Source organism: Condylostylus longicornis, unplaced genomic scaffold (assembly GCF_029603195.1).
Source record: "Condylostylus longicornis isolate FDR11 unplaced genomic scaffold, ASM2960319v2 ptg000106l, whole genome shotgun sequence".
NCBI classification, from domain to species: Eukaryota; Metazoa; Arthropoda; class Insecta; order Diptera; family Dolichopodidae; genus Condylostylus; species Condylostylus longicornis.
In genome coordinates, this window is record NW_026578074.1 from 489,433 (window position 1) to 515,228 (window position 25,796).

Here is a 25,796-nt window from a genome sequence, read left to right on the forward strand (position 1 = left end):
TCCATGTTTTTCTTTACTTACTTATAAAATAAAATTTTTTGTCTTATTAATTACACGATATAATTATGAAAATTGATTTCACTATTTCAAATAGTGTTTCATATAAATTTGGTATCATTGCAATGTTTGCTGGTATGATAGGTGTACCTTTAGGTTCCTTTTTGGCTACACATTTTCGACCAACTCATGAAAATATTGATCCAAAAATATGTTTCTACGGCTTAATGATATCATCTCCACTTGTTTATTTTTCATTGATAACACCAAAATCAGGTTTAGGAGCTTGTTTATTTTTTGTATTTCTTGCAATGACTGCATTAAATTTAACGTGGTCGATAGTAGCAGATATTATTTTGGTAAGTTTCGAATCATATTGGGATATCTTAGCGTTCAGTAATAAAAAAATATGTTTCAAACTAGTATTTAAAATATTCTGGTATTTTGAATATTGATATTTCGAGTTTGCAAAATGAATACTAAAAATAAATAAAGCATTGTAAGATTTAGATCAATGAATTTTTTCTAGAATTAAATTACAATTAGATTATTTTTGAATATCGGAAACGGAGTTCATTATTAGTTAATAGATGGCATTAAAAAATAATTAGAAAATTTTTACAAAAAAAACTTCAAAATTACATTAATTTGAAAATTGAATTCACTCCGATTCTTTCAAGAATTATATGAAGTATTGAGTAATGAATTAATTCGTATATTCAAAAGAAGAATGGTCAAAGCAATAAAAACTTTTTTAAATAAGCATTATTTCTAATTGAACATTATTATTATTATTGCAATTGCTAAATTTTTTAAGTTGTTTAGTTCACTTTTTTTTTAAAAATATCCAGCAAATCTAAGTTTGAATAAAGAAATTGATTTGTGTTTTTTGCTAGTAGTTTGTTGTGTGAATTGTTGATATATTTATTTTATTTATAAATTTATTTTATTTTTAACTTAATTCTCATTCCATAACTAATCATCAATTTTTTAATTGCAATTATAGCGTTTCATTTAAATTTGGTGCTATAACAATGGTAGCTGGAATACTTGGAGTACCACTCGGTTCATATTTTTCAACAGGTTCATATTATCTTTTTTTTTTTTTAAAAAACAATTATGAAAATCTGTTGACAACAACATTTTAATTCGTTTTATTTTCTTTTTCTCTCTTTATCTTCATACATTATTTTGACAACTGCTTTTGTCAAATATATTATGGAATCTAAATAGTTCTAGTCAAAAGATATCCTACAGTGGATCCATTAATATGTGCATTTGGTTTACTTATATCAGTGCCATTACTGGCAGCTGCAATGATTTTGGTATCAAAAAGTGCAATTGCTGCATATATTTTAGTATTTGTCGGAGAATTATTTTTAAATATGAATTGGGCAGTTGTTTGCGATATGACTTTGGTAAGATTTTATAAACGAAAAAAAAAAAAACAAACAGATATAAAAACAATAAATTATAATATTTAATTTTATTTCATTTAATTTTCGAAAAATTGTATTTTAAATGAAAAATTGTCAAAATACAATTTTTATATTAAATTTGAGTATAATTTTAGGAAATAAAATGAAATATCATAATTAAAATATTTTTTTAATATTTCGATATTTTTTTGTTTTTCCTTTTTATTTTACAAAAGCTCTTTTTTTTTAATTATTGAATTAAAAATTTCCATAAATATACTTTTATGTTTTTGTGTAAAACGCAAATTTTAACGGTGATGGTGTGTTTTGTATAAAAAATTTTTTTGTAAAAATAAATTTATGTTAACTTTGTAGATAATTCGTGCTATAATTATACGAATTTGATATGTACACAAAATGTAGTGCATACGTAGATAATTATTAGTTCTTTTTACTAAACTATGCTTTTACTCACAGATATATTCCTTAAACTTTAACTGAAATATATTTAGAATTTCTGATTATTTTATGTAGATAAATAAAACTTGAATTTATTTATTTAAAATATATGTGTATGCAGAAATGTGATATAAATGTAAATAACATACAATATATTTTTTGTATCAAATGTAATTAAACCAAATATTTTATTATTGTCTTTTAATATTTTCAATTTATATCAAATTGTAAAAATTAGGGAATTGTAAAGATATTCCAGTTCCATATCTTTTAAAATACTAATATTTTAAACATGTGAAGTAAATTGTATTTGAGAGAATCAAAAGATTATATTAAAAATTTGGTAACTATTTATTATTCCTTAGATAATTAATTTAAATTTGTTTAAATTCCTTGAATTGTTTTGTTTTATTCACTATTCAAGTAAACTACATTATATAACAACATACTCTGTATCCGAAGTAGAACAAATACATATTACATTTCAAAAGTGAAATTAAAGTGGATAATCAATTGTATATTTTTAAAGGATCCTAAAAGTGCATAAACCGAAATATTCATTTTGATTAAGAAATATATTTCAAATATACTACATGAGTTTCGTGAACGCATTCAATTTTATATATGCATTCATATTTTGCTAATATAAATTTTTATATAAAACACATACATCATAAATTAAATTCAATTTAAATAAACGTATGATACATGTATATACATACATTTCGAAATAATTTTAAATTAAAAAGTAAACAATTGCCCAATCAAATTTGTCAACAATGATGAATAACATTTTCTTTTATAAAAAATTATATTGAACAAGAAGTAACTTGCTTATTTATCAGATGATAAATTGAAGCTATTACAAGAATAAATAAAATTTAGTTTTTCAAGTTAAAATAAAAAATGTACTTTTAATGCCATCTAAGTGTCATATGTTTTATTAAAAGACAATAAATAAAATTAATTTACGTACACACCATCTCTTGAGAGCTTTTGTAAACAGTATTCATTTTGCTTTCGATTTTTTCTATTTGTTTTGTTTTTCTTTTTTTTTTTTTTTGTAAATTGAATTATTTTTAATTAATATTTATAAATTTTTATTTTTTGTTTTTATTTTTAAAATAAAATATGAAATATACATATACAATAATATACATAGTATGTGGTGGTTCCAACACGAAGATCAACAGCTGAAGCATTTCAAATTTTAATTTCGCATGCTTTTGGTGATGCTGGAAGCCCTTATTTAGTTGGAGTGGTAAGTTTTGTAAAAAAATTGCGGAATATAAAAATGTCGATGTAAAAGATTTATTTGATTTAAGACTTTTGCTTAATTTAATACTTTTTAGACTTTACGTTAGCATTTCCAAATAACTATTTACTATAATAAATATTTCAATTCATATGCATACGTACATACAATAATTTCTTTAATTTATATTACGTTAAGATATCGGAAGCTATAAAAAAATATCTAAGAAAATCAGTGGCGGATGCTCCCGAAACCTTATCAGCGGGATTGAAAAGTTTAGCATTAACAGTTGGCCAAGTAAATTCTACAATAAGTGCGACGACTACTACGGCACTATCTACTACAATTGGTTCGAAAAGTTCAGAAATGCCAGATGATTCATTTATTATCCAATTTCAAGCTTTACAATATGCCTTATTTTCAACAAGTTTTATTGAAGTAAATAAAACGAAATATTTTTGAATTATTTTAGTTAGAATAATAATGTTCTATTTAAATTTTAGGTTATTGGCGGAATTTTCTTTTTAATAACGGCTGTGTATATTGTAAGAGATAAATTGCGTGCTGCACAAGAGACTAGGGGTAAGTTGCCAATAAACTATGTATATCTAGATATTAAGCTTCAGTGTTCTTTTAATTTTTTTCTTTCTAATTGATTTATTAAAATTATAAATTTGAAACAGTTTAGAATTCTTATTTTGTATTGTAATTAATAATATATAATTTTTTTATATATTTGTTTATTTTGAAATTCTAAATTGTTTCAAAATATCTGTATAATATAAAATTTATAATAATTAAAAGTTGAAAATAACGATAACAAGAACATTTAAAAGAAACTTATATTTCAATTTTTAATATTATAAAAATTAGAATAAAAGGTGCATTTTATCATTATACTTATATTTATTAAAATATTTTTAGTTAACGAAAACGAAATGAGTGAAGATTCAACGGTTTCTGTGTCCTCAATCATTGATTTAAGCCTACAGCCTCGTGTTTAAAATTTTCTATTTTAAAAATTTGGATCCACAAATTTTGTCTATTTTAGATATTATTTTCTTTATCAAACCTGATTAAGATTTATTTAAGAGTTAAAGGATCTAAAAACTATTAGTAAAATACGTTTCTTATAGGTTGGTGACAATTATTTTTTGAATAAACTAAAAAGTTGCATATATAACATGTTTCCTCCAAAAATTTTAAAATCTGGTTTTGTCTTTGTGCATGTTTTTTTTTATAGTTTCTGTTTTTACTATGTATTGAAATCAATTCAAACTTACTTCGCGTACTAATAACTACAATAAGTTTGTGTAATGTTTGTTTTTAATTTTTTTACTAATTCTGTCTTATAAGTTTTGACAAAATGCATTAAAACGGTTTTAGAATATACGCAATATGATGAACTTTATAAATATAAATTTAAAAAAGTTTATTTTCATAAATGTAATATTAAAAATTTATTGTTCATTTATGTAATGTTCGTTTTCAATGTTTGAAATATATTAGAGTAAAATTTAACTACGTTTCAGTTCCGTCAAGGAAACGAATTATACCCAAATATGATTGAAATTACTGAAGGGGTCATATAAAATCATATAAAACTAACTGAATAAATCAATTGAAATTCTTTCTCACATGGTTCTAAATATTTTTTTTGTTTACTTTATAAAAGTTCGTTATCGTTTTATGTAAGTATTTTATTTCAATGCATTTTATATTCTTGAAAATAAGCAATTTTTATATTAATATAATATTTAATCAAATTTTGCGAATCAAGTATATCCATATCTTGTACAGATCATAATTTTAAAACAAATTTTTTAAAATTCTTATTGTCACTCATAATATTCCGTAATACAAGTTACCGCAAATGCTGCAAATATAAATTTGAATAAGAATTTTCTGAGTCCAAATGTTTCCCAAGCATTCATGTTGAAGTAAAATTATTTATTTACAACTAATTATTATATAACAAAATATTAAAACCAAATGTTTCTAAATACAAATATATTTTGTAAAATTAATTAATAATTATTTCCCAATCTTCAATTTTTCAAATATTTGAAAATATATCTGTATAAACTCACTTTATTACGCTGAAATTTTTCTGTATTGAAAGACATGTGAGCACAAATAAAATGTCTTTTTTGAATTAAAGAAAGTCTTCTTTATTTCAAAATATTTAAAAAATAATTTTTAATATGTTGAAGTCCTCAAATTTTGATTGATTCTAGTTATTATTAATAAAATGTAAATTATGTACTAAAAAATAAAAAATAATTAAATATTTAAAGTTTTTAGTTTTTAATGGTAGTACATAAAATTTTTTTTTTAATTTTTAACTATATTTTCTTACTTATCATTTTTTTCTTTCAGAAAACGAAGTTAATGCAAATTCAAATGATATTTCTACTGAAGCTAGTGAGGAAGAATCATAGTATCGATAATATTAAAAAAAAAACTTTATTACATAAAATGCATATATTTTATACGCATATATATATGTATGTACACATAATTTTATCGTTACTATTAGCACGTTATGTAAAAAAAAAATGAATGACAATTTTTAAGTTAAACCTTAATTATTATTATAAATAAGAATTTTTATGTATAAACATTTTTGTATGCTATGCATGATTGTTTCCTATTTAATTTAATATTCTCAATAATATTATATATGTATTAAAATTTTTTAATAAGTATAAAATAATAATTATAGGAATAGAATCTCCTGCATAATATAATAATTTTTTTTTATTATTTACTTGGAGATCAGAACTGAAGTTAAATTATATATATTTATATATAAATATATTAATTGCTCATAATGAACTTTTTAAAATATTAAAAATATTGAGCTTAATTGAAATTTTCTGAAAATAATTACAATCAAGGTATGAAATTAAAAAGCATTTTGTTTTAATTTTCAACAAATAACTAGGGAACATAAAAATTATTTTGCAAACACACTTTGTTTTTTGTTTTAATTTCAATTTGAAAAATTTTCTGAGTCGAGATCCCGAAATTTTATTCATATTCAATTTAATAAAATCATTTCATATTGATTTTTTAATTAATTACTAAAAAATTTCTAAATTTAATATTAAAGCTCAAATTTTAAAGACTGTTTTGCAAAATATTTTTTATCATTGTTTAAATAAATTTTAATTGTATGTGCAATGTATTGTAATTTCAAAGTTTATTTAATAAATACAGTGATTATTTAATTTGTTAAAATTTCGATAATTTTGTAATGTATTAGAGAAAATAACCTATGTCCATCCAATTAATTATGCCCATATAAATAAATTAAAATTTTATTAAAAATTTTCGTTGAGTTTCAATTCTTCAAAATTTTCTTATTCAAAAAAAAAAATTCTAAAACTTAATTTTTTATGTTAGTGAAAGCACAATAACAATTGTAATTTTTATTTTGTAATAAATAAAGTTAAATTTAAGAACTTTCAGTTTTAAAGCAAAACAAAATTATTAGATTTGCCTGTAATATAACATTTGTAAATATTTATTAAGAATTAATAAGATTCATTTCAATTGTTATTTTTTTTTTAATCAAATCATTTGGTATTTGTTCATTTTCATTTATTATATTATATATGTATGTACTAAACTGTTGAAACAAATTGTGCGTGTTTGAAGATTAAAATTTGGTGAAATTGAAAAAAAATGTGTAGAGATTAATTGAAAATTTAGCTTAAGTATAACTCTATTGTAATAAAAATTAATTTTAAAAGTATAAAATATTTAAATAAATAATAATAGCTTGAATTTTATATAAAAAAAAAATTGTGACTTTTTTTCTGTTGCATTCGAATTATAAAATAAATTAAGTGATACTAATGAATCGTTTTTTATAATTCCAATTTTACACTAATCGTACCTGTGACTGAAAGGAAATTTATTATTACTTAACAAAGAATTGCTAATAAAACTAATGAATTTGAATATAAATAGCAATCAATATGTTTTCACAATTGTACATACATATGTATGTTACTTGAACAGATATACACATTAGGGTAAATTGATGGAAAGATGGAAAAACCAATATTTAAATTACAACGTGTTAAAAGTTTATTTAATTATTAAAACATTAATATTTTATTTTTTAAAATGAAATTCAAAATATCATTTCAACATAAATACATATTAACTAAATTTAAACTAAATTGCGATTTACAACAAAATCAATGTGCAGTACGAAACGTGGAATTTTACAACCATTTCTTGAGCATCCATTTCTTTTTTGATGAACAAGTAATTTTACACGAGTGATGAACTTTTCACCACAGGAGCATTCAATGTACTTCTCCGGTATATGATGAAGCATATGAAATACGAAATTAACTTTATAGCAGCTATAGTAGTTACATATGGAACACTTATATATTAGTTTTGAATTTATTCTATCATTTAAATATTCTGGAATAACTTCATCAGTTTTCCCTTCAATATGTTTTAGTAAACGATTTATTGGCCACTCACCATGTTTAGAATGTTTGTGCACTAGAAATTCTAATAGATTTTTATATTCAATTGAACAACATTCAAAACTGGATAAATCTAATTTTTCCAACCACTTTTTTTCTAAATTTGTGTGTTCAAAACTTTCAAAATGCTTCTGAAAATCACCCATAAAAAAGAAGTATTTACAAATATGACATAAAGAATTGATTTTAGAATAATCGGTTGGTTCTGTTATTAAAACCTCCTCTCCATCATCAGAATATTCAAATTTTTCAAAATATGAGGCAAGAGTACATTTATGATGATACTTATGTCTATGTTTTACCAATTCACTAATTTTTCCAAAAACAGACATATTGCGATCGCAAATTTCACATTCGAAAGGACCTTCAATATTAAATTCCTCCAACCATAACTTTTCTGCATTCAAATGAAATTCTCTGTCAAAATGGGCCCTAAAAATATTAATTATTAGTTTAACGAAATACAGAAATTATATTTTTTACATGTAAGCTCTGTTGTTATATGAATTAGTCTTGCACATTATACACCAAAATTTTAGTTTCCTTTCAACTTTATCATCATTTACATTCTCACAGGTATTGTCATTACTTTTTGATTCTATGAATGTCTCTAAAAACTCTTTTGAAATATAATCCGGCAAAGTACATGAATCTAATGATCCACAATGAAATGCATTTAAATGAAGGACAATTTTTGTATACTTCTGAAATGATCGACCGCAGCAACATTTATAAGGGTTTTTTCTATCATGAACTAAGTTAAAGTGATCATAATAAATTAGTTTTGATTTAAATACTTGTTTACACTCATAACAAAATTTATTTTCATCAGGATTGCAAACATTTTCATGCATTTGCATTAAACGAAAACTTGCATTTAATTTTCCACATTTCGAACAAAGTAAACTACGTTGGGCATGAAATAGTGTAAAATGTTTATCTAAAAGTTTATGTGTGTTAAACTTTTTTGGACATTGGTCACATTTGTATTTATCCACCGTTTTTTTCGTTGACGTTTTAGGCTTTTCTGGAAATGGAATTTCAGTGAGACCATAATCACTGGAATCGGTTGAATACTCTTCTACTTCTGGAGTAATTGTAGGTTCTTCATCAAAAATAGGTAATTCGTCTTGTTCCATCTCAGTACAATCACGATCCAATTCAAGTGGTACATTTTCGTTAAGAAGTCCTATATCCTCCCGGATTTCAAAATTCTTATCAATAGGATTGAAATTTTCTATAATTTTCATAAATTCTTCAAAACAAGAACAATTTTTTAACATAGTGTTTTTAATTTTCTCTTCAAATATTTCTTTGTATAAATCGCACTGTATTCCAATTTCATTAACTGGTTTTTCAGAATTGTTTACAAAGGATTCTTCTTTTGTAAAAACATTTTTATCTGATTTTTTCCCCATGAACAGCTCTTTTCCACTATGAGTCTCGTGTATTGTTTCACTAATACTCAGAAGTTCTAATGGATCTGTTTCTGAAATAAATATTTTTTTCAAATAAACTTTTTATTTTAATTATATATATATAAAACCTTTCGCAGATTTCTCTTTTATTTCTTTCTTGTGATTCTGAAAATAATTAAATTAGGGTTAGTTAATGAAATAAAAAACTTACAAATGTTATTTTCTTCTAAATTTTATACTCGCTTACAGTGTTGCCAAATTTTTTTTTATGTTCACTAAGGAAAAACTCGCAATCATTGAACCATTTCCATGAAGAATTTTTGTTGGGGTCTTTTAAAAATTTAAAAAACTTCAATCTCAAATATGTTATTCGCTTCTTTAAGCTACGAACTAATTTTAGATATTGTTAAAAATTTAATATTTTATATTGAAATACAAGTAATAACTAACTTGAAAACGGAGGAGAAAAAGTTTTTCCAAAATCTATTAAAATGTTGTTTTTAAAATCAGAATCATAATATTTTGGATCTTTACGGCTGTAGAAATAAGGCTTATTCTTAATAAATTGGATGATTTTATATAAAATTGAATCGTTTTTGATGTCCTAAAAAGAAAAATTAATAAAATCTCAGCCATGGAAAATCAATAAACTTGGGTGTTAATTACCTCTTCATCGCTTAAATATTTGTGAGTCTCATTTTTCGATTTTAAAAAAAACTTACAATCTTTGAACAAATGCCATTTATTTTTATTATTAGTTTTTAAAGCCTTAAAAAACTTTGATCTCAAGTACAGAATTCTATTTTGAATTAAGTTCACTTGAATTTTCAAATATTTAATATTTAGCTTTTAATAATAATGTGTATATGATTACCTGCTACTGGTGGGGTCAATGATGCTGCAAAATTTTCTAATATTTGTTTTTTTGTTGCGGTATCCGAGAAGCTTGGATGTCCTGAGTCCCACAAAAAAGGTTTATCACTGATAAAATTTATTATAGTAGGTAACATTTCACCCTTCAAATGGAAATTTTCCTACAATTAAATATGCACGTATTTGCATTTCAATTGGCAAATATCAAAATTCGAGAGAATTTTACGTTATCTATTTCAACAATTTCAGGCATATCGCAATCTTTTTCCATTTTGACAACATTTCCAAACTCCTTCCCCGTTTGAAACTCGTTTCCTAAAAAATTAGTATCTAATTTTTTGATAACCTACTTAATCGAATATCCAAATAGGTACCTTTTAAATTCAAGTCGAATTCATCGATAAAAAGATTATCTATTTTAGTCTTCATATAGTCCTCTTGTGATATATCTAATATTAGCTTTTTAATTTCTTTTTTCTCATTTAGAAAATTTTCTTTAACAATTTTGTATAAATTTTCTGGGAGCTCACCAAATAATGAAACATACATAAAATAGTATTTTTGAAAATTTAAAGGAAAATTAAAGGATGTATTATATTTCTCAATTGATTGTCTCATTTGTATCAAATTATTTCTAATTGAAGTTATTTTATCTAGGACATCTTTTCCTGCATTCATTTAAAATAAATAAAAGGATTTTATGTCTAATGAAATACAAAATGTTATACCAGTTTTAGGTGGATTGAATAGTTTGCCGAGATCTGCACATTCCCTTATTACATTATACGTTTTATAGTCGGGATGATTTCTATTATATATATGATCTTTTCCTTGTAAGTGTTTTAATAAAATATTTGTACTTTCGTCATTCTTAAATTAATTTTAAAATTAACTTAGTTTAAATTACTACAACTACTAATTTTTACCCAACTTGATGACATGTTTTTGAGCCTATTATCTCTATGTTTTGTTAAAAATTATTTAGCTTAACTACCTTTAATTCTGAGTAATCAGGCTTGTTCTAATTCAAACAAAATCCTTAAATCCAAAATACGTACTACTTAAGCAAAATATGAATTTACATAAAAATTTGTGCTTCAATATAAGTATTACACATACTATTGTATTGTCCTATTCCAACGACGGGTGATATTTTTGTTATGGAAAGATTCCTACAATGTTTGCCTTTGTGTTGGAATTGTTAATTTTTTCAAAATACTATTGTTATGAAAATTCAAGATATATTCAAGATATAAAACAAGATATATTTTGTTTACAATTTATTTACAATTTACTTTTCTATAATTGATTCAAAAAACACAATTTATAACAAAATAGCTAAACTAAACTGTCAAGAGAACTTATTTGATTGCAGCAATGACGTGCTGGGGCTGCCGTTTGTTTTTCTCGAAAAAGGAGTTTTTTCAAATAAAAAAAGAGTATTTGTTTTTAAAGGACTCGTCTATCTCGCTATTTGGCTCGGAAAGTAAGAAGAAATTGATTATTCTGGTATAATGTAATTTTCGAGTGAGAAGAATTATTTGGTATTGCGTATTTCGTTTTTTTCTAAAATGCATACAAAATTTATTAACTTTATTTTTGAAACTGAGACGTTCAGCCGATAATTTGAGAGAAAATGGAAAATCCAATTGAAAAAATGAGAAATCTTATTGGAAAATTGAAACATCCATTAGAAAATACTGAGAATTCTGATTTGAAAGCAAATAAATGGTGAATAAAAAAGATACGCGATCAGGCTACAACAGTTTGATTTCCGACTTAATATATGTTTTAATAAATACAGTTTCGATTAACTCAGATATAAGTTCTTACTGAACTACTAATCTGATATTTGCTATATTAGAAGTCTGATTATTTGCTTTAAACTATTTTATATTTAACAATGATCTTATAGTTTCTGAATGAAGCAATTCAGCAGTAAGACAATTTTACAATTTCAGTATACACTCCTCGCTTAACGGAGGAGCGAGGGAGTGTATACTGAAAGTTTATCAACTTTACATTTTGGAAGCTAGTGTTATTTTGACGGCCATTTGAACTGACGCTATTAGGATAGGTTTTTAAAAATTATTGTAATATTATGTATGAAGAAAATTCGAAACTGAATAAAATTATTTTTCAGTCTATTATATATCTCTTGTCTTGACATAAAAAAAAATATTATTTTGTTAGTCGTTACCTTTCTGTCAAATCAAACATTTCAATGAAATGTCAAAGTCAAGATTTGAATTTCACAAAGTTGGTAAATAAATGTTTTACTAAAGGAGTTAATTTAATGTTTACATAAACAATAGTTACAAATTTTGAAATTAGCGAGCTATAAGGGTTTTATTTAAAAAAGAAATAAGAATGGTAGAACATTTCGCTTCAGTTGTATCCATCCTAACATAATATAGTGCACGTACATAAATATCAAATGTAATATAAAGTAGTCTATTATATTACGACCTAAATATATCTCACCTATATCTCATTATTTACAAGTTCAGTTACGTAGCATATACATACATGTAAGTATGTATATATTGCAAGTTACATATTCATACTACATTCCATCATGTTTCGTAATTTATTTGAGTTTCAATTTAAATATATACTTAAATTTAATATAATGAGTTGGCACTTTTAAGTTTGACAAATAAGTTTTAGAAAATTCCAAAAATTTAAGAATTACAAATTATTAATATTCTGTACATCAACGGAGTCAAATTTTAAAACAAAATGTAGTTTTTGTATTTTGAAGTTAAAGGATTCATTACTTGATTGCTTATCAAGAAATCCCAAATATTCTTATTCAGAAAAACAAAAATATTTTGATTTAAAAATTTGAAATTTTTAATAATAGAAAATTTAATAAATATGTTTTCTATTTGATAGTTACCTACACCAGTACCTGTGTTAGTTAAGTAATGTAGAAATTTGGATTGGTAAACCTTGTTAAAAATGTTTTAAACCTCAACTAGTATTTAATATTTGTGAAATTAGTTAATGTAAGTACTTATTACCAATTTATATAAATAAATCCACACATATTGCTCATTCTACAAATTCTTCACATTTTATAGTTTTTATTAGTATTTTTATAGGACAATATCAAAAATAAAAATGCGTTTCCGACAAATTCTAAAATATTCTTTGCTTGGCAGTGCTTGCTTGAGTACAGCTTTTAGTTTAAGAAGTAATGATTATGAAATATACTCATTAGGAATAGTTCGTTTAGCTCGTTCAACAATTGCTGTAATTGACATAGCACAGATTTACAAAAAGGAAGTTTATTATAAAAAATGGGATGAAAAATCTGAAGAGTATGATGAAGCTAAGAGTCGAGCGCATAAATATGCTGCAGATCGCCTTTTGGATTTAATATGCAAAAATAAAGGAGTATATATCAAAGTTGGACAGCATATTGGAGGTCTTCAATACTTATTACCGCCAGAATATGTAGACACAATGAAAATTTTGCACAATGATGCACCAAGTAATCCAATTGAGGATTTATTTAAAGTAGTTAAACAAGATTTGAAAAAAGATGTTAAAGATATATTTGAAAGCTTTGATCCCGAACCGTTGGGAACAGCATCACTTGCTCAAGTACATAAAGCAAAGTTGAAAACCGGAGAAACGGTTGCAGTTAAAATTCAACACCCTTATGTAAAAGGAAATTCTTTGGTTGACATGAAAACTATGGAAATTTTAGTTAAATTAATGACATTCATATTTCCAGATTTTAATATTCAATGGCTAGTCGATGAAACAAAAAAAAATTTACCTCAAGAATTAAACTTTTTAAAAGAAGGACAAAACGCTGAGAAGGTAAATCTTATTTATTTCGTTGTAGTAATTAATTAACACATGTAATATTATTTAGGTGTCATTGCAATTTTCAAAATATGATTGGATAAAAATACCAAAAATTTATTGGAAATTTTCCACACCACGTATTTTAGTTATGGAATTTGTAGAAGGAGGTCACGTTACTGATGTGGAATATATCAGAAAGAATAAAATTGATCCATTCGATATTTCAACAAAAATAGGAAAACTATATTCCGATATGATATTTATAAATGGTTTTGTACATAGTGACCCCCATCCGGGGAATATACTAGTTAATAAAAATTCAAAAGGAAAAAGTCAAATTATATTATTAGATCACGGATTATACGCACAATTAACCGATAAATTTCGTTATGATTATTCAAATTTATGGTTAAGTATATTACGCGTTGATCGTGAAGGAATGAAGAAACATGCAGTTAATTTAGGTATAAAAGACGAACTGTACGGGCTTTTCGTATGTATGATAACAGGAAGACCTTGGGAGTCTATTATGAAAGGACTCGATCGAACTAAAAAAACAGCTGAAGAAGTAAATAATATTATATTCCAATTTTAAATAACAAAACGTATTATCTTTTAGAGAAAACAAATTCAACGTGATACACAAAAGGTATTGCCTCAAATTGCTGTAGTTCTCGCACAAGTTGACAGACAAATGCTTTTAATAATGAAAACCAATGACCTTATAAGAGGTATAGAAACAACATTGAAAACTCATAATCGGATGACCGCTCTTTGGGTTATGTCAAAGTGCTGCACAAAATCGTCATTTGCTGAAGAAAGAAAAAAGTCAAACTATCATGGCATTAAAAAATTCCAATTATTCATGGAAGAAAATTGGGCTATCTTGAAATTAAACCTATATTATATATATCTAGGCATAAAGAACTTCAGTCTGATATCAAGCTTAAAACAAATTTATTTTCAGTAAAAAATACTTTGATAGTCAATAAAAAACCAAAATATGTTTATTAACTACATTAAATTTTTTTCTATTGCATATTGAAATTACAATATGTGTATGTGCTTTCGGTTTTTTTTATTTTAATTTATATAGCAAGGTTAAAAGGCAAAGACGTGACATTCCAAAAGCCTAGATTAGGGATATATAAGTTTAACCATACTCAATGATAGGCCATATCAAACGAAAATAATTATAAATTGTTCTATTCGTATTGAGGAAAAAGACTGATATGTATACAATACACATGGTCTGCCTGTTTCTAAAATTAATATATGTATACTCATATTTTTATAGTTAGTCTCTAGTCACATTTTCTGTATTTTTAGACTTAACTTTTCGAACAATTAGATATCACAAATTTAATAACAAAAATTACAAGCCATTACTTAAATTAATTTTTTTTTTATTTTTCCCTTTCAAAATTTATACTGACATAGTTGAAAAGTAACAATTTCAATAATTAAAATATGGAGCTTACAAGAAATATGTTCTTGGTTTTCTGAAAGAGAACAATTTACGATTTCCTTTATGTTGCACTCTTTTACATAATGGGAATTTAATTTTGGAATCATGGAACTGCTTAATGTGTGGACGTCTTGTTTTACTAGCAGCTACCGGTTCTACTTTAATTATTTGAATAGAATGTGCACGAGCACGATGACGGGCCCCCATATCACGATAGCATTGCGTTACAGCCCCTCCAACAGTTAAATCACGATATTCGCGATACATGTTATGTGTACCAGAACGCGAATCATAACGCAACCATATACCAAAGTTTTTAATTTTAGTTGGTGAAGTTTCATATATTTGTTTAACTGATACTATTTCTCCAGTAGTCTTCTTGAATTTTTTTAATTGCCGTAAAAAGTACCAAAAACGTGATTTAGCCACTATTCTATCTGGTGCGAATATTCTCATTTTATATAGTGGTGTTTGTGGCTCAGCCTCTGTGGGCAATTTACGCCCGATCACTTCAAATTCTTTCAACTAAAAAAAAAAAAAGTAAGAATTACAAAAACAATAAGGTTTGATAAAATATTTAGAAGATAAATTAAAATAAATTTTTTAATCAATTACGAATCATAATAGGCAATAATAATGTATGTGTATGTTCATATTTTCAATATAAATCCATTTTTACCTAAAAATAAAAAAAAAAAAAACATTTTAAAACGATGAAAGAAAAAATTATTCAATTTGTTGCAATGTGAATATATCAGACAGCCAAGAGATGGAATAAAATCATATAGTTTCATAAATAATGCGAAACTAAATAAAAATCATCATAAAATTTTTGCATTTCATAAACTTAACTATAAAATTTGACATTTTGATCCATATAACACATGGACAGATACAAAAATATTAAATATATTTAATATTTCTGAGCAATTTGGGGCCAAATTTTATGTTTCAACAAATTTATTGCAGAATGCATTCCTTGTATTTCTTTATTTTTGTGATATATTAACATTATTTCCAAAATAATTTTTATTTACCTGTCCTTTTGCTTTCATCTTTGTAGCATTCCACGAAAAAAGGAAACGGAAAGAATGAAACCGGTAAAAGTCAAAAATAAAATTGACGTTACTCACAAGAGTGCTGCCATTGTTTCTGTAAATTGAATTCAAATTCAAAAAATAGAACAAATTTCAATTGAGTGATAGCGCTGTACTCTTGTTCCTCCAAAAGTCGTTTACTTCTTGCATGTATAGTTTTTTCACTACGTTTCGCCCCTCCTTCCGACAAATTTAATTTTGTAGTTTTGTACTTATGTCCAAAAGGTCAAAAATACATGTTGTGCCGATGATCTCGATAATGATATGAAATTATTAATCTTATTGAACGTAGACTTTTTCTTCTTAAGTAAAATAGTAAATATATAACAATATAATATAAAATAACTGTTTCCGTGTATGACAAAGTCTGGGATTTATCCGATTTTGTCGTATATGTAAATCCTGTTTGAAACCAGACTTCATCTGACGGCAAATAATAGAAATTATATTCTATTCTCAACAACAATTACTGTCACATTTTTAAAAGTTATGTGACAAATTATTTTTTGTGAAAGTTTTGAACAGCGATCAGCTGATTTTTAAGTAAAAATTTTCGAATTAATCTGTTAAATTTTGTTGCAAAGTCTGATAGTTTCAATTTGATACAGTCGTTAAAATTTATCTTAAATTTAATTTTTGATTTTTGCCGTATTTGGTATATAAAAACAAATTAAGTAAAATATTAATATAATTTATATTTCATTATTTTGTTTCACATATGCTTATACAAAGCAAAAAACAACTTACATTTGAAAACCTTAAATAAATAAAAAATTCTTCCCGAGGACGTCATTTTTTCAATGTCAAAATTTTCTAATAGACTCTGTAATTATTAGACCATGATTATAAGTTAATTGTCAAAATAGTTGCTTGTTGAAAACATTTTTATTTTATAAATTTATATAGTTTTTATACATATGTGGGCTTATTTTGTTACATTTGCTATACGCTTACACTTTATATGATAAATTAAAAGATAAATTAATTTGTTTAAAAAATTTAATAAGAAATACAATAGTTTTGCTCCAAAGTAATAGAAAGATCAATTTACATATAAATTAAAAGCAATATAGAAATAATTGGTAATTTCTTTTCCAAAAATTTCAAAATCATAGAAGAATGGCTAACAGAATATGGAATTCTGGGAATAAACTTCCTAAATATACATTTAAACATGTTGGTTCGCTGAGCTATACGGAAGATGATATATTAATTTACACGTTATATATTTCAGCGCCACTTAAAAAGGTTTGTCTCAAAATTTAATAACATATATTGTAATAAATTTAAATTACAATTATTGGTCATACATTATTATAAATTATTTTTTTAGACTGATTCAAATAAATTAAAAGAATATTTTTCTACTTTCGGTGAAGTTGAAAGTGTCAACATTTTTATTAGAAAAAAATGTTCATATAGTGGCAACAATCGCACTTTCAGTTTCGTAAGTATAAAATTTCATGAGTAAATAATTGTATTAACAAGGGATTTATTTTGTAGGCGTTTGTCTGCTTCAAAGAAGCCGAATCAGCATCAAAAGCACTAAGACGGAAGGCACATTTTTTTTGTAATAGAAATATAATAGTTCGCAGTGCGGATAGTTGGAAACAACCTTTTCAAAAAAAATTAAATAAATCTGAAGATGAAGTTATTGATTGTGAAAATACAAGCTATTCAATTTTAAATTTAAATGATGACTGTTTGTTTATCATATTTAAATATCTACCTTTTAACGAACAAATAAAAATGTCAACACTTTGTACACGGCTGGAATACATTTTTGAACTAATTTATAAAACTTCAAAAACCCTTGATATAGATTTAGAAGAATCATTAACGTTAATGGATTTCCGTCAAGGTAGAAAATTAATTCAATTCCATGCGTAGTTACATAAAGCGTACAAACTTCATGTAAACTTTGATTTTTTTAGGGTTACAAAAAATTGGTCATCACATTGAAAACATAACTTTTAGTTCTGGATTATCTATGAGGAATTTCACTCGTTTTATAGACTTTGTATCAAAATTTTGTCCAAATTTATGCAAATTGCGTTTGGATTCACTTCATTTTAAATATACTGAAATTTTTCACAAAATTTCAACAAAATTGCATACTATTTGCCATTTAGAATTGAAAAATTGTTCCATAAATGATGAAATGATGAATTTACTATCCAAAATAACAACCATTGAATACTTGGATTTGACAGATAATTATGAAATAACGGGCTTGTATTTGCACAAATTCAAAAACATCAAAACTTTAATATTAAATTCTTGCGCCAACATCCAATCATCATTTTTTATCAAAATGTGCTCTAAGACAACAAACCTAAGGGAATTAAACATTCGTCTTTGTGACCGACTAAATACCTGTGCTTTTCAAGCTCTAGTTGAAAATTTAAATGAGTTGGAAACTCTTACAATATGTACTTGCTATCAAACAAATGAACTTGAAAAAATTACTGAATTAAAAAGTCTAAAACATTTAACAATAAATCAATCTAGTAACAAAACTGACCCACTGTTTTCTAAATTAGCTAATGAAAAAAAAGATCAGTTAGAAACTTTAAAGGTTACCAACTTCTCCCATAGTGATATTAAAGGAAGCGCTATAACAGAGTTGGTTAAACTGAAGCAATTAGATTTACCATATGCTGTATGTACTGATAAGTTTATACAAGATTTGTTGAAACTGAAGGATTTAAGAATTCTAAATATCCCCGGAGTTATAGTTTCCAAGGATTGTATATTGAAATATATAACAAAGGCAGTTAATATTGAGTTCATTGATTTATCAAGAAGGGAAGGATACGGTGATGAATTTCTAAAAAATGTTATTGAAATATTAAAGAAACAAAATCGTTCCCAGCCTTTAACGTTAAGAGTTGAAGAGGATCCAAGCACGGATGTTAAAGAAGAGGTATTAAGATAAAATAATATAATTTAAAAATCTAAAACATTTTTTTTCATAGAAAACATTTTTACGTGAAAATAGAAATATTTTAAGAATAGATCCAAATAAAACAGATTACGTGATGGAAATGTTTGATTCCAATTTTCATTTTCTATCAGATGACGAGGATGATGATGATGATTACAATACAGATTTTGAGGATAATTTATTTGATTATGATGACTTGGATAGCGATAATTTGTTTGATGATGACGAATATGATAGTGAAGATTATAACCAAGTAATGGATGAGCTTGCTGAATATGGTAACTAAAATAGCAAATTTCATTTTGAAATTTGAATGTTATAAAAATATAAAAGCTTATATTTATCCTATTTCAGATCTCGTCGTTAATATTCTTTTTTGAATAATTATGTACATACACCTAAGAGTTATGATTAAATTATTTTAGATGTTTCAAGAAATAAATAAAATTTGTAATGAAAATTTTAAAACTACTAATTTTATTTAAATATGCTCTAATTTTACTCGCATCTTTAGTTTATATAAAATAATATGTAGTGTTAAGCTTTAAATTTTATGAGTCTTCAATGGTAAATCAAATCGATAGCAAGTCCCCATAATACATATGTACGCATAACGGAAGCCTAATCTGGATTTTTGAATAACTTATTCGTTCTAGAATTGAGTTTCAAAGCCATATTGCTGTATTATTAGTCTTTAAAACATATATTACAAATTTTAGATTGTGTAAAATTCAATTTGAATTCTCGATCACTTATTCTAATTAAGTTAAATTACCCCAGGATCGCATTCAAATCGCGGTACACAAATTTAAATTTCAAATTAAAACACAGTTTTCATTCACATTATGTATTTATTTATTTTTAATTCTTAAAATTTCTTGAAACTTTTTTTTGCACCAATACTCTTAGTTACTTTAAGAACATTGAAACGCACTGTTTTTGAGAGTGGTCTGCATTCACCAATTGTTACAATATCGCCTAATTCAACATCTCTAAAACATGGCGATAAATGAACACTCATATTTCTATGTCTTTTTTCAAATCTGCTGTATTTTTTGACATAGTGCAAATATTCCCGGCGAATAACAATGGTTCTCTGCATCTTCATCTTTACCACAGCTCCAGTTAAAATTCTTCCACGGATTCGAACATTACCAGTAAATGGACATTTTTTGTCAATATAATTTCCTTCAATTGCTTCACGTGGAGTTTTGAAACCCAATCCTATATCTCGATGGCGGCGAAGCAATTTTTTTTTTTTCAAAGTTGGATTAGCTTTGCGATTCAAATTAATGCCAAATTGCTTTTGGAAAGCTTTTTCATTTTGTATATCAGCCATAGTCCAAAATTTTTCACCTTAAATTATAATGTTTTAAGAGATATAGTTACAATATTTTCAACAAATATAAGAAAAGATACAATTTTTTGTAATAATTTTAAAAATTTCAATTAATTAAATCAAAATATCTTAAAATAATTTTCACCTTGTTTTTAACCACGTTTAGAAGATTCGTGAAAGGGAGGAAAAAGAATTGTTTAAGGTGAGGTTATGACATATTGGAAAATGCGTCGATGCAAAAACCCAGTTCACAAATTTTTTTGTGTCAAACAATTGTTTCATTCAATTACCAATTGAAATCACTTTTGTTTGATTAGTAATTTCAAACAAAACTTTTTTGGTGCTTTCTATAAAGCTTCAAAACGCCAATTTGTAACGAATTTTGACGGATCCATATTGAACTATCATGGTTCCCTCCACAAACCTGACATCCAAATTCTTTTAGAAATAAAGTGTTAAGTGCTGGAATCTTACCAAAAGATGTTAATTAAAAATTGTTAAAATTGTTTTAAATTTCTGCCAATTCCTAGTTGGTTAAGAGCCTAATTGTGTATCGCGCTATTTTAGTCGGAAACTGAGAAGAAAGTGAGTAACTAACATAAAAGTTTTTCACTTTGTTTTTGAAGGTGACACATTCACTTGAAAATTTGAGAAAAAATGAGTAATCTTATTGAAAAGTAAAACATCCATTGAGTAAAGCAAAAAAGCAAGATACACGATTAGGCTGTAAATTTAATTTTACTGACTCTTGGTATTAACGCAATTTGCTTGTAGCAAAAAAACTCAAAAAAATGCGATATCTACTATTAGGAGAGTAAAATTTACTGTACGATAATAAACAGAAGGTGGGGTTTGGGGAATAAGAAAGGTGATTTGGGGCTACAATTTTGCCAGAATGATTTAGTACTATTATACTTTAATAAATATTTTCATTTTTTTGGCACTTTACTTTTATGATGTGGGAGTAAAATTTCCTTACGATTGTCAAAATTAAAGTACTGAAATTGTTCTGAAAAATTAAAGTACTGAAATAGTGCGTTAAGCTTCCGGCTATACATATACATACATATATATAGTTATAACAGAATATAGATAAAAGATAAAAATTATATTAAAACTTTCTTTTGAAATACTATGGAAATGAAAGACATTATGAAGTAGTTTTGGTACAAATAATTTAAAATGTATTAAAGTTGTTTTGGGTATTCAAAATTTTAGAAATATTTTAAGGTGACAAACTAATGTATGTAATTTAATAAATTTAAATTTTTCTTTATCTTTTTATGCAGATTAAGCAAAGAGAAAATTGTAAAAAATCTTTATAGATACCCTTGTATATAACATGTAATTTAATATATATGTACATATATTTTCTAATAAACTGGTTTCTTTTACAATTATTGCATGCTTTTTCGCATGCCTACTAAAATAATTTGGAAACACTATGAGCAAAATTTTCTAAAGATAGCTTTTCTGCTTCCTCATTAGCGTTATCTTTTGTTTCTTCTGAATATATGACAACAGGAGTTTTTCCATAATCGGCATTTTCATCGTCCAAATGACAAAGCATCTCGTCATCTTCGTAAGTAGGAAAAAAAAATTCTGCTTTGTCCCACTGACTTTTTTCGCCAATAGTATAATGCTTGTTAGCTTTTAAATGTTCTTCAAATAATTCATGACTATTAAATCTTTGTTTGCAATCAATACATTGTAAAATATGAACTTGACGTCGAACAAAATTAACTATTTTGACTCTCTCATAAAAATTCAATGCGCTTGTAAGCTCGTCAAAATTAATATAATGTTCTTCAAGCATGTGTAATTTTACATTATTGAAATCGCTATTTTTGTAAGCACAAAATAAACATTTTATGCTTCTATTTTCCTCTTCCCAGTCTGACCAATCAGAGTCTGCATCATCATCACTCATGATTCTAAAAGTAATTTCATTCTTTAAATATTTCTCAATATTTAAACACATAAGTGAAATATATTTACGCTTACATATTTCTGTTATTTTCTTTCCGATTAAAATTTGAAGTTGAATTTCTAAAATTGTTCGCCAACGTTTTATCATTCTCTGTTTCACGAGATTTTTTATTAAACTTTTTCGTACGTTTTGGTTTTTCAGTTTTATAATTTATAAGGAAAAACTTATCATAAAATTTTAAATCTGGATTTATTCTTTTGTGACCTTTTTTTCTCATATGCTCCTTTAAAGTACATCGATCTTTAAAAGTTTTTTCGCAATAAAGGCAAATTAAATTTTCTAATTTACTTTGCACAATGTCTATTAACTCATCAATGAAAACCAGGTTTTCTGCTTTTCCTAATTGAACAAAATGTTTATTATATAAGTGTTCTAAAAAGTCTGATCTTGTGCCTTTTATAATGTCGCGGCAGTGTATACATTCTTTGCAAAATGTACGATCAGTTCGTTCAAATTGATGTTGTGCCAACACTTTTTCTAAACGAGATATATGCAATTTTTTTCGAATTTCCAAGTCTTTCGGAAGAATATCACTTAATAAGTAGTATTTCTCATCCTTTGAAGGCGCGCCATCTGGCAATTGGTCTAAAAGCATAGTTGTACAGAAGTGCTCCAATCCATGTTCTTTCAATTCTTTCGACCAAAATATAAGATATTCTTTTAAGTCTGCTATATCTTCAATGTCAGCTATAACTAACCGATGAATCAAAAATAAATGAGCAAGATATTCATCTTCTTCTTCCGGAAATGTAAATTCTAAATCACATTTTAAACAAACTACTTTCTCTAATTTATCACTATTTACATTTTCTTCGGTATTTAAAGTTAAAGACGATATTATATAATTTTTCTCAGTTGCTTCCTGTCTATTCATTTTCTTATATTACAGTTGTAGTTATTTTGTTAAAAATTTGTTTCTTGACAAAATACCACTTTGCAGTTTCTTTACTAATATGTACTTTCTTTAGATTTCTTTTCTTTAGTTTTTTTTCGTTTTGACAATTGACAATTAATGCAATGTTGCCATCTATATTTTCTTTAATTCAAATTTCTGTAAGTTCATTATTTCTGTAAGTTTTTTAAATGGAATATTTTTCTACTGTAAAAACATTTTTCTCTCAATTTTATGTTGTTACAATTTTATCTTGAACAAATTTCGTTATTTAAAACCAAAATATTTATTTTTGTCCAAAAATTTATTTATTGTTTTTATTTCTAATTTCTTTCAAAATTTCATTATGGCGTTGAAGTGTTTTGTTAATTTTAAAACTTCTATGGCGGAGATTTTTTCTTTCTTTCGGTTGATTAAGCTTGTTGAAAAATTTATTTATCTCGATGGCTATATCGATATTGCCAGGAATTTGTATTTGTCTTATGTTTCGAACGGGTATTAAAAAATTGTCCAATTCATACTTCATATTTTTCTGGTCAATGAAAACCACCTATGTATTTTAAAATCAGAATTAAATTATTAAATAGTTTGATATACAAATACATATTTCAAACAAACTTCTTCCAAAGTAATGTTCATAAATCCATCTGCATTCACTATTTTTCCAGCTACAGATGTTTCATTATTCATGTCAATTAGAACTGATTTTCCAATAAGAATTAATGGAACTGCTGCTAAGGTATTAAAAGTATGAAATTTTTCACGTGCTGAAAGGGAGTTCATGATGTCGAATTTAATTAATGTATCTTTGTTGGCTGGGTTTGATAAGCCAATAAATTACAGTTTTTAATCTGTTTTTCTCTTTAAACGAAAACTCGCATTGGCGGTGTTTCAATTATGCTTAAATTTTCTTTAAACTCTTAAATTTGTTGAGTTTTTTTTAACAAAAATATTAACAACTCAATAACTCGAAAATAAAATTTGTTTTTTCCATAAGACATGAAGATGTAAAAATAAACATGTAAAATTTATGCACGCACTTGTGTATTATAAACCACGGCTTTTTGTAATGTCAAGGTATAAAGAATAATATGTCAAAATAAATTAACATATGGTACTTGAATGTCAAATCCAAAATCCATTTAATTTCCGCATAAATTTCATATGATTTGAAATGTCATTGACGCAATTTCGAAATTTATGGGTATTTTGAAGTTTAATATTTCTTTAGTATGATGGAAAAAGTACGTCGCGAAATTAACAGTAGATGACATTTATTTTTTTAATCGTCGCGTAAAAGTGACTGTAATATTTTAACCTTTTATTTTTCTTTTTGAAAATTTGGCAAATAGCTATGAATATTTATGTATAAATGTATAAAAAATTTATATAAATGAATAAAATTGACTAATAGAAATATCTTAATTACATATATTGTTTACATTTAACCAAAAAAAAAATTAACTTTTCCATACATATATAACATCTTAAGTGGAAAATATATATACATATATCTATATATACATTATTTACATACATATATACAAAAGATAAATATACGTATTACGTATATAGGTACACACCATAATTTAAAAATCTGATGAAAACGCTTCAAAAGGAAAAGCAAGTTGTGAAATAGTTATAATTATATATTATAAAAAGTTCGATCTTACGCGTATTTAAATATAAAATTGATTTTAAATAATTGTATTATATACATAATAATTTATCTACATACATACAAATATGGTGTGATTTAAAAATTTTGGAAAAAAAAAATAATGATTAAAAGAAAGAAAAAAATTCTAGGTAAATAATCACAAACTACTAAAAATAGAATAAAAAAGAAGATAATCTAATTAAGGTGCAATACAATAGACAACAGGTTCTAGAAACAAAATATACTATTACACACTTGCGTCTCATTATTTTGGATAAAATAAAAATTTTATTTTTCAAACATAATTGGATTATTTTTATTTCCGTAGTACCTACCTAGCCACATATTTTATAATTGTGCTAAAGTAATAAAAATTTTTATATTGTTACAGCAAAGATTTACCTCCAAATTGTAAGTTTTTTTTATTTTTAATCAATTTTTTTTTATTTTTTTTTTTATTTATTTTAGGTTGAATTTTCTTCCCTGAAACTTAAAGTATAATATTTAAATAAGATTTATTAGGAATTAATAATAGTTGCAAATTATTTACATGCGTATACAATATTGAAAAAAAAATTAACTTTTTTAGCATGTACCTATTTGTATAAAAGATTTGAGAAACGTAAATTTTAGGCGATTGCGAATCT

At 25.1% G+C, this 25,796-nt stretch overlaps 8 protein-coding genes across 30 annotated transcripts in view; 4 read left to right on the top strand and 4 right to left on the bottom strand.

Moving 5' to 3' along the window:
• Positions 1-6,443, top strand: part of LOC129614223 (protein spinster) — a 47,028-nt gene extending 40,585 nt beyond the window's left edge. For 2 of the 5 annotated variants that reach the window (XR_008697369.1, XR_008697366.1), the window contains 7 exons: positions 1,004-1,080; positions 1,231-1,415; positions 3,037-3,135; positions 3,328-3,567; positions 3,633-3,711; positions 4,054-4,265; positions 5,509-6,442. Coding sequence is in view for 1 of the 5 variants with exons in the window: in XM_055528697.1 (XP_055384672.1) it covers positions 1,004-1,080; positions 1,231-1,415; positions 3,037-3,135; positions 3,328-3,567; positions 3,633-3,711; positions 5,509-5,570 (742 nt within the window). In the remaining 4 variants the exon portion in view is untranslated. Of the gene's footprint in view, positions 1-94; positions 357-1,003; positions 1,081-1,230; positions 1,416-3,036; positions 3,136-3,327; positions 3,568-3,632; positions 3,712-4,053; positions 4,266-4,661; positions 5,131-5,508 lie in introns of those variants that run through there. The other 3 variants (XR_008697368.1, XR_008697367.1, XM_055528697.1) reach the window with 3 other exon arrangements.
• Positions 6,444-7,189: 746 nt separating this feature from the next.
• Positions 7,190-11,263, bottom strand: LOC129614183 (zinc finger protein 471-like). 5 transcript variants are annotated; one of them, XM_055528610.1, is made up of 12 exons: positions 11,054-11,263; positions 10,861-10,972; positions 10,663-10,804; positions 10,309-10,602; positions 10,161-10,264; positions 9,936-10,095; positions 9,728-9,879; positions 9,512-9,665; positions 9,309-9,451; positions 9,190-9,226; positions 8,127-9,132; positions 7,190-8,075 (listed from the first exon to the last, which is right to left on the bottom strand). In XM_055528610.1, the coding sequence occupies exons 2-12, from the start codon at positions 10,873-10,875 to the stop codon at positions 7,313-7,315; spliced, it is 2,970 nt and encodes a 989-aa protein (XP_055384585.1). In that variant the 5' UTR covers positions 10,876-10,972; positions 11,054-11,263; the 3' UTR covers positions 7,190-7,312. The 5 variants fall into 5 exon arrangements, with proteins under 5 accessions (XP_055384585.1, XP_055384589.1, XP_055384588.1 ...); XM_055528614.1 differs by having other exon boundaries at positions 10,866-10,991; XM_055528613.1 differs by having other exon boundaries at positions 10,161-10,249; positions 10,861-10,991.
• A 915-nt stretch (positions 11,264-12,178) lies between these two features.
• Positions 12,179-14,780, top strand: LOC129614194 (aarF domain-containing kinase 1). Of its 9 annotated transcripts, none has more exons than XM_055528637.1 (5): positions 12,179-12,307; positions 12,833-12,945; positions 13,021-13,768; positions 13,824-14,324; positions 14,376-14,780. In XM_055528637.1, the coding sequence occupies exons 3-5, from the start codon at positions 13,061-13,063 to the stop codon at positions 14,724-14,726; spliced, it is 1,560 nt and encodes a 519-aa protein (XP_055384612.1). In that variant the 5' UTR covers positions 12,179-12,307; positions 12,833-12,945; positions 13,021-13,060; the 3' UTR covers positions 14,727-14,780. The 9 variants fall into 9 exon arrangements, with proteins under 9 accessions (XP_055384612.1, XP_055384607.1, XP_055384608.1 ...); XM_055528632.1 differs by having other exon boundaries at positions 13,031-13,768; XM_055528633.1 differs by having other exon boundaries at positions 12,191-12,465.
• A 365-nt stretch (positions 14,781-15,145) lies between these two features.
• On the bottom strand, positions 15,146-16,361 carry LOC129614191 (60S ribosomal protein L18a). The gene is made up of 2 exons (XM_055528622.1): positions 16,262-16,361; positions 15,146-15,749 (listed from the first exon to the last, which is right to left on the bottom strand). Exons 1-2 carry the CDS (start codon positions 16,277-16,279, stop codon positions 15,234-15,236), a joined length of 534 nt encoding a protein of 177 aa, XP_055384597.1. The 5' UTR covers positions 16,280-16,361; the 3' UTR covers positions 15,146-15,233.
• An 874-nt stretch (positions 16,362-17,235) lies between these two features.
• Positions 17,236-19,736, top strand: LOC129614208 (uncharacterized). Of its 2 annotated transcripts, XM_055528658.1 has the most exons (7): positions 17,236-17,351; positions 17,437-17,569; positions 17,655-17,768; positions 17,825-18,182; positions 18,256-19,247; positions 19,300-19,546; positions 19,623-19,736. In XM_055528658.1, exons 2-7 carry the CDS (start codon positions 17,441-17,443, stop codon positions 19,646-19,648), a joined length of 1,866 nt encoding a protein of 621 aa, XP_055384633.1. In that variant the 5' UTR covers positions 17,236-17,351; positions 17,437-17,440; the 3' UTR covers positions 19,649-19,736. The 2 variants fall into 2 exon arrangements, with proteins under 2 accessions (XP_055384633.1, XP_055384632.1); XM_055528657.1 differs by having other exon boundaries at positions 17,250-17,569.
• A 363-nt stretch (positions 19,737-20,099) lies between these two features.
• On the bottom strand, positions 20,100-20,822 carry LOC129614198 (40S ribosomal protein S11). The gene is made up of 2 exons (XM_055528642.1): positions 20,753-20,822; positions 20,100-20,624 (listed from the first exon to the last, which is right to left on the bottom strand). Exon 2 carries the CDS (start codon positions 20,605-20,607, stop codon positions 20,137-20,139), a length of 471 nt encoding a protein of 156 aa, XP_055384617.1. The 5' UTR covers positions 20,608-20,624; positions 20,753-20,822; the 3' UTR covers positions 20,100-20,136.
• A 1,006-nt stretch (positions 20,823-21,828) lies between these two features.
• Positions 21,829-23,581, bottom strand: LOC129614206 (zinc finger protein 277). Its single transcript, XM_055528651.1, has 2 exons — positions 22,612-23,581; positions 21,829-22,541 (listed from the first exon to the last, which is right to left on the bottom strand). Exons 1-2 carry the CDS (start codon positions 23,469-23,471, stop codon positions 22,031-22,033), a joined length of 1,371 nt encoding a protein of 456 aa, XP_055384626.1. The 5' UTR covers positions 23,472-23,581; the 3' UTR covers positions 21,829-22,030.
• Positions 23,582-24,758: 1,177 nt separating this feature from the next.
• Positions 24,759-25,796, top strand: part of LOC129614180 (putative uncharacterized protein DDB_G0291812) — a 31,856-nt gene continuing 30,818 nt past the window's right edge. For 5 of the 6 annotated variants that reach the window (XM_055528606.1, XM_055528607.1, XM_055528605.1 and 2 more), the window contains exon 1: positions 24,760-25,560. The gene's annotated coding sequence lies outside the window, so the exon portion shown is untranslated. Of the gene's footprint in view, positions 25,561-25,796 lie in introns of all 6 variants that reach the window. The other variant, XM_055528603.1, reaches the window with a different exon arrangement.

What these genes read in the sequence shown, in the direction of transcription:
- LOC129614183 (XM_055528610.1), bottom strand. An exon ending in ATTGACCCCACCAGTAGCAG is followed by an intron (nt 9,880 to 9,935) that starts GTAATCATATAC and finishes TGAAAATTCAAG; the next exon opens with TGAACTTAATTCAAAATAGA. An exon ending in TATAACAACAGAGCTTACAT is followed by an intron (nt 8,076 to 8,126) that starts GTAAAAAATATA and finishes TAATATTTTTAG; the next exon opens with GGCCCATTTTGACAGAGAAT.
- LOC129614194 (XM_055528637.1), top strand. Translation starts at nt 13,061, where the DNA reads ATGCGTTTCCGACAAATTCTAAAATATTCTTTGCTTGGCAGTGCTTGC. An exon ending in AAGGACAAAACGCTGAGAAG is followed by an intron (nt 13,769 to 13,823) that starts GTAAATCTTATT and finishes AATATTATTTAG; the next exon opens with GTGTCATTGCAATTTTCAAA. An exon ending in CTAAAAAAACAGCTGAAGAA is followed by an intron (nt 14,325 to 14,375) that starts GTAAATAATATT and finishes ATTATCTTTTAG; the next exon opens with AGAAAACAAATTCAACGTGA.
- LOC129614208 (XM_055528658.1), top strand. Translation starts at nt 17,441, where the DNA reads ATGGCTAACAGAATATGGAATTCTGGGAATAAACTTCCTAAATATACA. An exon ending in TTTCAGCGCCACTTAAAAAG is followed by an intron (nt 17,570 to 17,654) that starts GTTTGTCTCAAA and finishes TTATTTTTTTAG; the next exon opens with ACTGATTCAAATAAATTAAA. An exon ending in GGATGAGCTTGCTGAATATG is followed by an intron (nt 19,547 to 19,622) that starts GTAACTAAAATA and finishes ATCCTATTTCAG; the next exon opens with ATCTCGTCGTTAATATTCTT.
- LOC129614198 (XM_055528642.1), bottom strand. Translation starts at nt 20,607, where the DNA reads ATGGCTGATATACAAAATGAAAAAGCTTTCCAAAAGCAATTTGGCATT.
- LOC129614206 (XM_055528651.1), bottom strand. Translation starts at nt 23,471, where the DNA reads ATGAATAGACAGGAAGCAACTGAGAAAAATTATATAATATCGTCTTTA. An exon ending in AAAGAAAATAACAGAAATAT is followed by an intron (nt 22,542 to 22,611) that starts GTAAGCGTAAAT and finishes AATTACTTTTAG; the next exon opens with AATCATGAGTGATGATGATG.